Here is a 15,584-nt window from a genome sequence, read left to right as displayed (position 1 = left end):
ATAATCCATCTCTAAGATTCCATTCCGATTTTTAAAAAACGATTTTATAAATCTCTCTCTTATATATCTTATCAATAGTACTTAACTCTATTTACTAATGAACTCTTACTTAATTAATAAATAATTCTCTACAATCCCCCCCTGGGATTCATTGAAAAACACATCCTGTTTTCTCAAATGAATCCAATGCAACCAAAGTAACCTATTGTAAAGTTATCCTAAACTATTTCTATACCTAGACTGAACTTACCTATTCTGGGACAAAAAGAAAAAAGAGAAAGTAAGGAAAAATCTTTGAAAAATGCAAATCAAATTATAGTTACAAAGTCTAAATGCAAAATCCAAAACAATGCAATAACTACCACCAATAAATAAATAAAACACAATTTTTCTCTGTACTAGTACAGAAAGGAAAATCCTATCTAAAGAACAAATAAAATACAATTTTTCTCTGTACTAGTACAGAAAGGAAAATCCTATCTAAAAATAAAACTCCAAAATTTACCTTATGAATACTATGAAAGTAGCAACAATTTGAACTTTAATTTTTCTAATAGAAACCAATTCTTACCTAAGGATAAAAAACTTCAAACCATCTTACCGCTACAGAAACTGCTAGCTTTTCCTATTCTATTTGCAGAAAAGAAAACCTATTCTAAAACTAATGCAAACTAAACTCAACACAACAGCATGCAAACAAAACTCAGTACACAACCTATGTACACAAATATACACAATATCATAAATATATACATATTTATATAGAGAGACCAATATACATAAATAATATATTTATTGAAAAGAAGTCACTCTTATTGAAGAATATACAAAAGTCCAAATATACATATATATACATATTCATATACATTTATATATACATACTTAAATACATATGTACAGAAAAGAAATCACTCTGTTAGAAGAATTTAAAATTTCCTCCCTGTTGTAAGTAAAATGGAACTGTAGAAGGGATGTAAAATCCTCATGAGTTAAATAGGTTATCTACTATTGTTAGTATATGTCTATATAATATGTTGCTACCTAGAATTCATAATATTTCTATGTGATGTGGTATGTGTGTTATATTGATAACTTTGCCTCTCTTCTAAAGTATTCATACTTATCTGTTACTGTATTTATTGTATAATTCCTACATGTCCTTCATGCAAACCATGGAAAAGCACAGTGTTCTATCTTTGGAATGTTTGTCTGCAGTTTGTGCTATTTACTCTTGCTACAGCCTGGTAGCAAATTTATGTTGTTAGTGTCTCTTGTTGATTGTTGCTCTTATAGAATGTTGCAAAATTTGTCCTCCTGATTGTGTTTTTGATTGTAACACTGTTCTTATAATGTGTTTTTTCAAACAGTACATTGTCCTTAAAAAATCGTGTTCATAGTAAGTCCATTGTCTGTGTGTTGTTGTCGCAGTTGTCCTTTTTGTGTTGTTGTGTTGTCGTGTTGTTGTGTCCTCTTTTCCTCTTTTTACCAACTTCACCTGCAGACTTCTTCAACTGATGTCAACCTCTTCTCCTGATGAAATCTTCTTCACGTGCAAGCAATGCAGCCACGAATCTTTACCAGCAACCTTTACAGCCATAGGTGTTGTGAGTAGAATATCAAAAGGTTCTAGCCACGCTGGTTCTGTGGCACTAGTCCAAGTAAAATTTTTAATATACACAGTGTCACCTGGATGTAAGTCATGCAACGTAAAATCTATCGATCCAGCCTGAACTGGTATTCCCAGCTCTTTTATTCCTTAATTCTGTTCTGCAGTTGTGTGAGGTATTCTGCAATATTTAAATCTCTACATAGCAAGGAGGTAAAGACAGGGTGAAATCCTTTGTCTGTTGTGGGGCATGCCCAAAAAGCATCTCCTATGGGGAAAGATGCAAATCACTTCTGGGCTGGGTTCCGATGTAATACAATGCAAGTGGTAAAATCTCTGGCCATTTCAAATGAGTCTCAGCACAGAGTTTCCCAACTATAGTTTTAACTTCTTGGTTCATGTGTTTTACCTGACCAGATCTTTGGGAATGGTACAGAACATGGAATTTAGGTGTTATACCTAAGTTTGCATAGATCTGTTGCAAAACTGAATACGTAAAGTGTGATCCATGGTCTGAATCAATCTTAGATGGAACTCCAAACCTTGGCACTATCTCTTTCGATAACACCTTAGCAACAAAATCAGTTCTGTTCTTATTACTAGGAAATTCTTCAGGCCATCTCGTCAGTTGATCTGCTATTACCAGACAGTACCTATAGTTCCCAGCCTTTGGCATGGTGATATAATCAATCTGTATATGCTCAAAGGGAGACAAAGCTATAGGCATGCTTCCAAATGCTTTTTGTCTAAATATGCTTTGGTTATATTCCTGACAAATCTGGCAAGAAGAGCAAATCCTAGATGCTATTGTTGTTATCCCAAGGGCTATCCATGACTTCTTTACAGTGTCAACCATACCCTGTGTCCCAAAATGACTCTGTTTACTGATGCTTTGACAGATCTGGCTATAGAAAGCTCTTGGCATTATTGGTTTTCCATATGAAGTCATCCAGATGCCATTTTTGTTCTCTGCCTTGAAATTCTGCTTCCATTTTAGCACCTCTTTCTCATTGTATGCTGTAACCAGATCTTGTGGAGTTATCAGGGCTAGATTTAAGCATAGTTCAGGTTCACCAGTTGCTGCAAATTTAGCAGTTGCATCGACTCTGTTGTCCCCCCATGCAACAGAATCTGTGTTTTTGGTATGTCCTCTGCAATACATAATCACTATCTGCTTTGGTAGTTATAAAGCTGCTAGCAGTTCACTTATAATTTGTGCATTGGCAACTGTTTTTCCAGAGGATGTTAAGAAGCCTTTTTGCAACGATACACTCTCAACTTAGTGACAGATCCCATATGCATATTTAGAATTGGTGTAAATTGTTACACTCTTGTTCTTGGCCATGATACTCAAGCTTGCTTGATTGTCATGAGCTCTGCAGCCTAGGCACTGAGATTGAATGGTAGAGCTGCTACCCACAGTGTCTCAAACTCTCTTACCACTGCTCTTCCTGTGTACCATACCCCATCTCTCATAAAGTAGGATCCATCCATGAAAAGAATAAAGTCCGGATTCTCTAGGGGTGTATCAGAGAGATTGTCCCTTGGTTTCTCATTTCTTATTTGGACCACTTTAGCACACTCATGCAGCTGCTCTCCAGAAGGTCTGGTAACAACGTAGCAGGGTTCAAGTCCCCACATCTTTTCAGAGTGATGTTCTCACTCTCTAAAAACATTAGCTCATATCTAGCCAGCCTCTGGTCTACAAAGGGTTGAGTCTTATGCCTTAACAAAAGAGCTTCAATTTCATGCAGACACATGATGGTAAGGAGATTCCCCGGAGCTAAATCTGCAACCTTCATCACTAACAGAGCTGTTGCTGCCACACCTCTCAGACATGGTGTCACCCCCGTAGCTGTTGGATCCAGTTGCCCAGAATAATATGCAATAGGTTTTTGCACTGGACCCAAAACTCTGGGTAAACCCAGAGGCCACACCGTTTCTCTCATGGACATACAGAATGAATGGCTTTTTGTAATCTGGTATGCCCAGAGCCAGTGTCAAGAGAATGGCATGCTTTGGCTGATGGTGAGACTAGCTTGAGATCATCAACAAAATAAATCGGCCTGCTTTCTTTAAAGTGTATATTAGCCAGGTCCTCAGTTAAAATTTGGGAGAAGATCAAAGAACTTTCACATAATCCTTTGGGCAAACATCTCCAGGAGTATTGAATACCATTCCAGGTGAAAGCAAATATTTTTTGAGAATCCTCATGGATAGAGATGGAAAAAAATGAAGAACAGGGATCTACGACCATGAAAAATTTTGCATTGCTGGGAATCGATATTATTGTGGCTGGATTTGGTACTACTGCATGCTGATTTACCAAATGGTTATTTATGGCCCTCAGATCTTGTACAAACCAATAGATTGGTTTGCCATTTTCATCAAATTTTGGCTTTTTGACTGGTAAGATTGGGGTGTTATATTTGGACATGCAGGGTACTATGATCTTTTGTTTGATTAAAGACTCGATGACAGGTGTTATTCCTTCTATAGCCTCTTTTCACAGTGAGTACTATGGGATACATGGAGCTGGACCTTCCTTGGTTTGGATCTGGACTGGCACCACTGACTTCAGTAGGCCTATGTCTGTAGATGATGTAGACCATAGCCCTTCTCGAATGTCAATGGAAATCTCATATATCTATGACTTCTCTACCGCAGCTTCTGGGCCATCTAAAAACAATATTGGAAAAAGGTCCAGAGGTTTTTCTGGCAGTTCTAATGAAATGTCCCCTTCTGATGTGCATAGGATGGTAGCCCTAAGTTTGCACAGCAGATCTCTTCCCAGAAGATTCTCTGGTGAATTTGGCATAAGCAGGAAGGAATGTTCTATGCTCAAGGGACTGAGGGACACCATAGAAAGTGGTAACTTCTTCACTTCTAATGGTTCCCCTGAGATTCCTACAATCTACATAGATCCCACACTATCACACAACCTATCAAGTGACTTCTTTAACACAGATATAGAGGCTTTGATGTCCAGAATAGTCATACAGTGCATTTCCCACTTTTAAGGTGACAGGGTTCTGTGCTTCAAGGTAGGGTATGGACCAGGACAATGGGAGTCAGAATAGCTGGATCAGGAAATCTAAACTCATCTTCCTGTCCTACATTCTATAATTCATTTAATTCACTTTGTATTTCTTCTCTTATATCTATTTCTTCTTCAATATCTATGTTCTATTTTGCCATCTCCATAGTAGTATCATTACCCAGTTCATTTCCCCGGGAAAAAGTTCATAAGGCACTTCCCCCATATGCTCCCTTAAGTGTGTCTGCCTTTGGAATGTTGCTACTGACCACCTGAGAGTACTTGGGTCTAATACCTTTCTTAATGTAACTTTGCATAGCTGTCATATCTTTTGCTTGGGACCCTTGATAGAATCTGCCTTGATAGTCACTGGCTAACTGGGTCTTCTATCTTGATATGGAAACTGAAACCTATCAGGGAACCCATTTCCTCTATAACCCTGATAACAGATTTTGTACCCCCCATCAGAAAACTGATTTCCACTATAATAGTTTCTATTTCCCCTATAAAATCCACCATTCTGTCTTGCCCAGGATCATGTAATGCCCAAAATTTCCACAAAAGTAACATTGTGGACCTCTATTGCTATAATTCCTTTGCTGGGTAAAGACCTGTCTGGGCTGCCTGAATTCTTTCATTGTTACAATCACAACTTTTTTTTTTTTGTCCAGTCTGTTAATTTCCATTTTGAGATCCCTTATCTCTATCTTTAGGTCTTCTACCAGATCAAGGGTATCGTTCTCTTTCTCATCACAGTTTACTTGAAAAATATATGTGGCAACCCTTCTGATGTCTTCCGGGGACATTTCTGGCTATTCAGGACAATTTTTTGGAAATAATGCCTGATCACCTTATAAGAGTTCTTTACAAATTGCCCACACAATTTCTTGATGTCCTTGTCTATTATAATGTCAAGGGATAAATAATGTTCTCCCATGTCAATAAGTTTGTCCATGTATTTTGAAAGTGTTTCCCCAGCTTTCTGCCATAGCCCCTCAAATTTTGTCCATGCCCTGGGTCTACTAAAGTGTTGCCTCATGGTGGTAATTAGGGTCTCCCTTGCTCTCACCAGTTCTTCATACTTCCCAGGATTATTCTCATTCCAACCTGAGATGGGAATCTTCCTGTAAAAGTCAGACTTTGAGTAGAATAAAAAAGGTCAGGGATGGATGTCAAGAGATGGAGGGAAATGAGCATTCCAGGCATGGGTCCATGAATAGTTACTATACTTTGTGGCTTGGATGAGAGAAAGAGTCCAAGTCTAAAAAAAGAAGAAAAAGATTGTTGAACGTTTTAAGGACTTTTTCATTTGTATTCCAAGCATAAGGAAGGAGATGGAAGAATTTATCTTCTCACAGCTGAGTAGAGGTCATTTTCATTGATTAACAGCTTGGGGAGATTGGAAAAGCCAACAATCATCACTGAAACTATAAAATGCCTCTTGAAAATCCAAATGAATTTTTCAGAGATTTGTTAAGAGATGGCTGGAAAAAATTAAGAGACGTAAACAACTCAAGAACCAGCAAAAGTTTTTCCAATAAGTTTGAACGAAGCAAGCTTTTTCAAATTTAAGCTAAATGATGAATATGATAATGTAAATATAGTTTTAATTAATATACATTTTTGCTGAATTTTGTATTTCCATGCAACTTAAATTTTCTAATAAAGGTGATTGGTTAAATGTATCATAACTAAATGTGATTCCCAGTTTGTAATTTGTAAGACTTCTCATAGATAAATTTGAAAATTAAAATCTGGGCAAGATCATGCCTGCCCATTTTTTGATTTGGAAAATGTGGTGGCTCTCCTCCTTCAGCCTCTACCCGGAACTTCCCTGGAAGATTAAGGAATAAGCTTTTTTTTTTCAGAAGTACTTTAGTTTATGCCTGGAATCATTTTCTTGCCTTTGGAACCCAATAATATTTACTTGCTTTGGTAAGTTTTAGTTATCTACTGTGTTGAAAATTCCCTCTTTTGGCCAGTATGTTTCATTAGTTCCTTTGTCCATTTCAGATTGACATGTACAAGTATTTTGGATGTAGCTTGGATGTTGCTAAGTGCCCCAAATCACTCACTTCTTATTTCTTTGTGATCTAGTCTCTTAGGAGTCTCTGGCATTTAAACTTCATTTTCCACATTGGTACAGTGAAAAGCATAGGAATATTTCTTATTGACCTCAATTCAAATTGTGAAGAATATCTATGACTTTGGAATAGTTTTTGCATATAGACATGCCTTTGGAATAGTCAGTCTCCTGGAGGATTAGTTCTACTGTGTGAGATATTAAGTTTTCTAAAATAACCACCTGGACTCTAACCATCTTCTTTTGTTCTAACTGTGATTTAATGTATAATATCCAGTACAAAAGGGTTCCACAAAGTCTTCCAAGTGCCTTGGTAAATCAAAATGTATCTTCCTTAGAATCAGGAGAGAAACATTCAGTAGTTATCTCCCTGCTCCTCAAATGAATGCACTTAAAAAAAAGACAAAAACAACTTTATTTTCTGTCTTAGAACTGTTATTAAGTATGGGTTCCAAGGCAGAAGAGTAGTAAAGCTAGGCAACTGGGGTTAAGTGATTTATCCAGCATCACCCAGCTAGGAAGTGTCAGAGTCACACTTTTAAGTTTAGCCTGCATTATTAATATTTTGTCTATCACTTTCTTATGTCTTATAGCAGTAGTCTCAAACTCAAACCGAAAGGGGGCCCACTAAACTGAACATAAGGATCCTTACTGTCTTCAAATTAGAAAACTCTATATTAATATTATCTATATTCTGTTGCATTTTTATTTTGTTAAATATTTCTGTTACATTCTAATCTGTTTTACTCCATTGGGAGAGCATTTGATGCTTCTGATCTATGTAATAATTTAAATTGGTTCGACAAAAATAATAATGGTAAAAAAATAAAAAGAATTGTTGTGGTCGCTGTTTATAAAATTAACTTTTAAGTCACGAGGATGTTAGTAGCTTTAGTAGCTTCATTACAGCAGGGTAGAGATAGTAAAGAGGGAAATGTAGGAAGGAGGCAGAAAATATTGCCTAGCTAAATTAACTAAGTCCAGATCCGAGTGCCTCAAAAAAGAAACCATTCCATCAAAGAAAGGAGAAAAGCCGAAGATCCAGTGTCTCCAGCTAGGGTCTCCTCACCTCAAGAGAATTACTGAAGCCAAACTCCTCAAGCCACCAACACAGAATCTCTAATGCAGAAGTGCCATGCAGAGGAATCCCTCTTTCAGCAACAGCCACCAAGGCAGCAGAATGAAATGCAGAGACACTAGTGCAGAAGTCCTCCCTCATCAAGAGCCACCATGGCAGCAGAAGTGAATCAGAATGCTCTCAGCTGGCTTTTATAAGCAATTTTCTCCAAGTCATTACTGTCTCTCTGGTTTTTCCTTCCCTTCACTGTGGGCTGGTCTATCACATCTCAGGAGCCAACCAAAGTCTTTCAATTTGCCTAGTACTGCCTGGGGGCAAGGGAGTAGTGTGCTTGTGATCTTTTAGGACTAACTGTTAATGACTAAGTAGGTGTGAACTTTTTTGTTAGTGACTTTCTGTGTTAAGTAGGAGGACTTCAAGTTCCTGATTGATTAATTTAAAATAGACAAAGGAAATAAAAAATTCCTTTTCACGTTTAAACAATCAACAAAACAATAAATCAAACCTTGATTTATAGCATTTGCCATTTTCTGAAGTATAAATGCTCACAGGTGAATATTTAAATATTTGATACCCAGCTACCAGAAACCAGGCTCCTGCACACCCCTGCTTTGAACCCAGGCAAAATAAGGTGAATGCTCACCTCTCACAACACAGAATCATGAAGGTGGGGAATCTTAATTCCAATGAGGCATGGAGATATCTTGGAAGAGCATCAATATAAAATAGATTTCCCCCTCATTGTCCTCCAATTTCTAGCATTTCTCCTCACTCATCAAAGGCTTCTTACTACTCTTCTCTTAAAATTTGTTCTCAAATCCTTTTCTATACCCTTGGTTATTTATACAACTCTCGGTTCCATCATACTCTTGACCTTGTTTTCTTCTGGATTCTTGATCTGCCAAGAGTCCCCATTTTTCTTCCTTGAGAAACATTTGTCAGTCTACAAAGTTTCTTTGTCTCTTCCTATATTCCCTTCCCTAAGGCTCCCTTGCTTTGAAAAGATTATCTGAGTTAAAAAAAAAAAAGTTTCATCTCTGATGATTAGAGAAAGGGGGAATAGTAGACTTCATAAAGAAAATTGTTGAAGTCTGAGCTTATTTACATTTCACAAGAATCAAAATAATTTTCTAATTTTTTAAAAGTAACTTAAAAAAACCTACCAAAGTAGTTTTACTGCTGAATATTGTTGAAACAATTATTGATGATCTGAGGAGAAAGTATTGGTTTGGGGAAGGAAAAAAAAATCTATTCTGTTAAATAGAAGTGGCTGATAATAGCCTGGCAATATGCTTTCTGTCTAGTAATACTCTGTTTTCCTTTTAGAGGTGTACATTGCAAGTAGAATAGTGTCTGTGCCCCTGAATGTGAAAGAAACTTTGAAGATCTTTAGAGAAACCTTGACGAAATCTAAGTACCACAGCAGATCACTGAGATATAGCAGAAAATTGCTCTCTTTGTTACTGGCCCACACACAAGGTAAAGTATTGATCAGAGTACTCAGAGTGATTGTCACTGAACCATCAACTATATGTGACAACACTTTGGTGGTTACACTGGCCAGCCATTCTCCTTTGTCTGTCTTGTCTTCCTCTTGCCTGTGCCTTCTTCCCATTCCCTTCCTGACTATCACCTTCTGTATGTCCCTGTTGTTTCTCTGTCTTCATTTCTCTCTCCTGTCTTCTCTCTCTCTCTCTTTCTCTTTCCCCTCCCTCTTTTTCTCTGGTCTCCTTCCTTCCCTCTTTTCCGCCTTTCCTCTCTCCCTCCAAGTCACCTCCTCTTCCTTTGTCTTCTCTCCACCTCCTTCTTTTTCTCTTTCTTCCTCTCACCTTCTCTTTTTCTCTATCCTCCCCTCTCCTCTGTCTCTCTTATCACTAATCTACTTGCCGCCTTCTATATTCGACCATTCATTTTTCTTGTCATTCCTTGCCTTCCTTATTCACCAAACCTTACACTTTCTTCACCAAACTTTTGTCTTCTATAGCACATAGCTTTGCTCAGAATAGGACCTCCAGTTAATATTTGCTGATTGATTCATTGACTGGTTGATTCTGTCTGTCTTCTTTCTCACCCTCACAGCAAGTAATTGAAAATGAACTTGCCATTTATGAACTGAAAACACTTTGAATCCATTATGTCCTTTCAGCCTCCTGAGGAGTATTCAGGAAAATGGTTGTTTTAAAGTCTTTAAATTTTCCTACAAGATCTAAAACAATGACTTGGTGTTTTCCTTTTCTCCATAGCAAAAATGTTGTTATCATTATCTTGGATTTAGTTTTTTCTTTAAAAAAAAAAATCCTTATCTTCTGTCTTAGAATGAATCCTGTGTATGTTCTAAGGCAGAAGATTGGTAAGTACTAGGCAATGGGGATTAAATTAAAAATGAGGATTCCCCTTGTCACCTATTTAGGAAGTATCTGATGTCATATTTGAACCCAGGACCTTCTAACTCTAGGCCTGTCTCTCCATCCACTAAGCCACCTCGCTGCTGCTCTCTTCATTAATTCTTTATTCAGCTGATGACTTATGATTCTAATAAGGAGAGGAAATTTTATTATCCATCAAGAGTTTGTTTTAACCTCTGATCCTGTTTTCTCATCTTAAGCCAGGTTCTTAATGACCAACAATGGACAATGGTATAATTCTTCTGGCCTATCATTTCACACTATAGACTTTTTATGTATATGAAATTGACTCAAATCTCAGGAACTCTAACAGAGAAGAAATCTCCCCAACCACTACCAAAGCTCCAATAACTGTCTTCCATATTGCTGCCATTGTCAAAAAGTTAGTGTCCCTTTCTGCAACCATATTTCATATACATAGCTATTGGACACAGTAAAAATCACTCATTTTACCTGTGTTGGTCTTAACAGCAAGGAAGAAGCCTGAGGCAGATTTCCAGATTTTCAGGTAAAAAACCCAAGAGAATTATTGAGTTGATTCAGGAAGAAGTTGGAGTGCTCATTTGTTGTAGATTGTTACTGTATTGGTCTCTTGAAAACATGGCCTATTTTTATAGGTATTAGGGTACAGAAATTGGAACTGGTCAGTTGCCATTTTGATTTCTTGTCACAAAACTAACCATCACTTCATGAGCTTTGCTTAGCACTTTCCCTCTGCATCTGACAAGTGATTTATTTGGTATAGGAAACTCCTACACCAATTTAGGTCAGCTCCTTCTCTGTTATTTCTGTCTCAAGACAGTGGTTTAACACACTGACTGGTGTCTTGTCTAGGATCAAAGAACCATTATATGTTAGAGACAGACCTGAACCTAGGTCTTCCTGATACTGAATTTGACTTTCTGTCAACCAAGCTTCCCTGAGCCTGCATTACCAGAATTTAGTTCAAATCCCTCCAAATCAGAAGGGCATTATCAGATAGAGATGGAAAAAGATCATGTGGGCTTTCCCTGATATTCAAGATGGTAGGTCTTTATTCTAAATTAAAACACAGATTTATGACCACTGATTTCCATGCCATTTTATGTAAAAAAAATCTCATCATTGGAACAGCTAGGTAAGTGGATATAGTTCACCAGCCTGGAGTTTGTAGGATCTGGGTTCAAATCTGACCTCTGACACTTCCTGTGTTACCCTGGGCAAGACATTTTGCCCTAATTGCCTAGTCTCCACTGCTTTTCTGTTTTAGAGCTAATACTAACACAGTTGGCAATGATGTTTTTTTTTTTAAATCTCATCATTAAAAGCAAATTCATATCACTACAAATGAAAAAATCTTATTTCTTTACTTCTTTTTGAAGAATTCCCAATATATGTATGTGTAACTTCCTGTAATTGCATTTTTGTGCATTTAGAAGCTAATTTATGCTCTGAATCTTGGTTCCAAAACCCTCCCAATAATTTATCCTCAAATTTCAGGCTTGAGACTTTTCAGGTCGCCCTTGGTATGATGGCCAGATCACTATATCTAGGTGGTGCAGTGGGTAGAGTGTCAGGTCTAGAGTCAGGAAGACTCCTTTTCCTGAGTTCAAATCTGGCTTCATACACTTAGTTGTGTGATCCTGGGCAACTCACTTCATCTTATTTGCTTCAGTTTCCTCATCTGCAAAATGAGCTGGATAAGGCAATGGCAAACCACTCCAGTATCTTTGCCAAGAAAACTCCAGATGGGGTCACAAAGAGTTTGGCATGACTGAAATGATTGAACACTACCACCACTATATCAAGAATCAGGAGACGTAGGTTTGAATCTAGTCTTTTGCTTAGCTGCCTCTCTGATCTTGGGCAAGCCATTTGCCCTTTGGCCTCAATTTTTTTTTTTTTTTACATTTTTAAACCCTTAAACTTCTGTGTATTGGCTCCTAGGTGGAAGAGTGGTAAGGGTGGGCAATGGGGGTCAAGTGACCTGCCCAGGGTCACACAGCTGGGAAGTGTCTGAGGCCAGATTTCAACCTAGGACCTCCTGTCTCTAGGCCTGACTCTCAATCCACTGAGCTACCCAGCTGCCCCCTTCTCAATTTGTTTTGACTATTGAATTGGGCATGAGAGTTGAGAGACCTGACTGATCTTGAAGGTCTCTTCTGGCTTTTAATTCTAAATCCTGTGATCACTTTATTAACCTTCATCAACTGCTTCCTCAGCTGCTTTTTGTTTATTTCTCTTAAAGGACCTTTTTCCTCTGCTTGTCATGAATTTTCTTTTCTCCAGGAGAGATAAATCTCTCTGCCTTTTTATCCAATCCCCATCTCTACCTCTCTCCATCTTTCTTTTCTCCCCAGAGCTTCTGCAAGGTATTTCTTGCTCCTATTCTCTCTCTACATGTCAAGTCAACAAGCTTTGATTAAGCATTTACTGTGTATGTAGCCCTGTGCTAATAAACACTGGGAATAAAATGAAAGGCAAAAAACTAGCAACAAGGTCACCACAGCTAAGGAGCTCACTTTCTAATGAGGGACACAATATGCAAACAGCTTTCAACATACAGGATAAATACAGGGTAAATGGGAGATCATTTCCCAGAGAAAGTGGATCCAGAAAGGACTATGGAACCTGCTGGAATCTGAAATGATGGTTAATCATTTAGAAGACTGGTTACTAGTTTCCTTTCAACTGGTTTTGAATGAGTGAATGAATGGATTAATGAATGAATGAAAAAATATTTAAGCATCTTGATATGCAAATCATTGGGCCAGGTCCTAGGGATAAGAATAGAAATAGTAGTGGAAATTCCATTCTGTAGTTTTAAATAAAGTAACATCTAAGACAGAGAACGGAAACAGTCACATTTTTCAAAATTATTAAGCTTTCCCTATACATTCTTCATTTAATTTTCTTCTTTAGATGTTACTATGAATTTTTTTTTTAAATCCTTACCCTTCTGTCTTAGAATCAGTACTGTGTATTGGTTCCAAGGCATGAGTGGTAAGGGTCACACTCCTGGGAAGTGTCTGAGGTCAGTTTTGAATCTCAATTTGTATTATCATTTTTTGGAAAATTACCTTTTGGTAATGGCTTTACCTTTTGGAAAAAAAATGTTTTTGAAGCTGGCATTTCTATTCTGTTTTTTAAATATTTTCAGATTTTTTTGACTGGGTTACCCATGAGAGCCTAGATAATGATCTTCTTGTATCTTTGGTTTGGTTTGGGTTTTATTTGTTTATTTGTTCTTGATGCAATAATTTTTTGAAATGGAAAAATTTTAAAAAGCACAAGAAAGCAGCAGCTTAATCATGAATGTAAGCAAAACTATTCTTTTATCTCTCCTTTTGTCCATTTAGAAACCCGTGGAGGAATAAACAATCCCAAATTTATGTATGGAAAAGTGGAATTTAGCCTTGGAACTGATGAAATATATTTGCCTACACCCCCTGATCTTTTTAATGAAAAGTTCAGTGCTTCTGTTACAGTACAGAGCACGAAACTTTCTCCTTTCCAATTTCAACTTGTTATCACTTCTTATGAGAAAACGATTGGTAAGATCTCCCCAAGACCCATTTCTGGCTAAGGGGGTTATCAGTATTACTTGTCAAATTTCATTTCACCTTGGACCATTCACTTTGGAAGAAGGACTGTTTGTATGTTGTGAAATGCCATTGAATTAAATCAGTTTGGGAACCCTGTGGGCTTGGGAAACTAGTTCCTGAATCTATTGGGAAAACAAATAGAATTTCAGATGGTATGGAAGACTTTAGGCAGCTAGGTGGCTATGGATATAGTGCTGGGCCTAGAGTCAAGAAAATCTAAGTTCAAATCCCACTTTAGATACTTACTAGCTTGTGAGTCTGGGCATATCTTTTAGCCTTTATTTGTCACAGTTTCTCATTTGTAAAATGGGGATACAGTGGAGAAGGAAATGGTAAACTGTTCTAGTATCTTTGCCAAGAAAAACCCCTTGGATTATGAAGAGTGAATAAAGACTGAACAACTCAGAAACTTAATAGCTATGTGACTCTAGGCGAGCCTTTTGACTCCTACCTGTCTTGATTTCTTTGTTTTTATCTTATTTTTATTTTTAAAGCCTTACCTTCTGTCTTAGAATCAATACTAAGTATTGGTTCCAAGGCAGAAGAGTCGTAAGGGGTAGGCAATGGGAGTAAAGTGATTTGCCCAAGGTCACACAACTAGGAAGTGTTGGAGTTCAGATTTGAACCCAGAATCTCCCATTTCCATCCTTGCCTCTTTTTCCACTGAGCCACCTAGCTCAACTTCCTCATCTTTAAAATGGGGATAACAAGAACTGCTACTTTCCATGGTTGTCATGAGGATTAAATGAGATATCTCTAAAGTGATTTGTAAACCTTAAAGTATCCTAGCTAATATTATTAGCTTTTATTGGAAGCCTGGTTTATGATGCATTCCTGTTGGGGGTGAGTCTCTTCTTAGCAAAGGAAGTGAACTGATGTAACATTAACCTGCCCTACATTGCCTGTGTGGGTTTATGGAAGAGATAGTAGAATGGTCTTCTTGTATCCCATTCTCCACTGTCCCCATTCCACATTTAGAAGATGCTTTCCATTGGCATACACCAAAAGGAGAAACTTTAAGGAGACTAGACAGTTGCCATCTATGGCTGGCTGGTATCCCAGAGGCCCCTTCTTTCTCACTTTCCTCTATGGGTTCTTTGTACAGATTGTGAAGTGCTTTTGGTCTGCAGCTCCAGGGGCCCCTGATGACAATCAAGTGCTTTTCTCTCAATCTGGGTATAAGCCTATGTGAGAGAAGTAAAAAATCTGGGAGATAAGCTGAAGGAACACTTGGTTTTGATTAGTGTATAACAAGTGTATAACAAAATCCCCCAAATCAAGAGAAAGGGGTTTAAGTTAAATGGGATTAAATCAAGATCAATTATTTAGATTAAAAGAATGAAGAATCTTCCAATTGCTGAAATAAGTAAAGGAATTGTAAAGGCTTTTCAAAAATATTCTTGCATAACAGTTTGTAGTCAGTTATTTTTCAGGCACTGACATCTGTCTTATGTTTTGAAAATAATTCCCAGATATTCTTGAAATCAGCAATCAAACAGATCTCAAGATACAGGCACTACATGAGCTTGGAAATCTTCACATCTATGCAGAAAACAGAAGGTGAATTTTTTTTTTAACATTTATTAATATTCATTTTTAACATGGTTACATGATTCATGCTCCCCTTTCCCCTTCAACCCCCCCCCGCGCCCCCCCCCACCCTTGGCCGATGCGCGTTTCCACTAGTTTTGTCATGTGTCCTTGAACAAGACCAATTTCCAAATTGTTGGTAGTTGCATTGGTGTGGTAGTTTCGAGTCTACACCCTCAGTCATGTCCACCCTGACCCATG

General features: G+C 37.6%; 1 protein-coding gene across 1 annotated transcript in view; it reads left to right on the top strand.

Annotated features, from left to right (window-relative positions):
• CFAP54 (cilia and flagella associated protein 54) overlaps window positions 1-15,584 on the top strand; it is a 376,749-nt gene that overhangs the window by 193,762 nt on the left and 167,403 nt on the right. The window contains exons 40-42 of the mRNA XM_044679160.1: window positions 9,131-9,283; window positions 13,548-13,742; window positions 15,266-15,353. Coding sequence (XP_044535095.1) covers window positions 9,131-9,283; window positions 13,548-13,742; window positions 15,266-15,353 — 436 coding nt within the window. The remainder of the gene's footprint in view (window positions 1-9,130; window positions 9,284-13,547; window positions 13,743-15,265; window positions 15,354-15,584) is intronic.

Source organism: Gracilinanus agilis, chromosome 5, assembly GCF_016433145.1.
Source record: "Gracilinanus agilis isolate LMUSP501 chromosome 5, AgileGrace, whole genome shotgun sequence".
NCBI lineage: Eukaryota > Metazoa > Chordata > Mammalia > Didelphimorphia > Didelphidae > Gracilinanus > Gracilinanus agilis.
The sequence above is the reverse complement of the archived record's forward strand: the minus strand, read 5'-3'. Positions and strand labels throughout refer to the sequence as shown.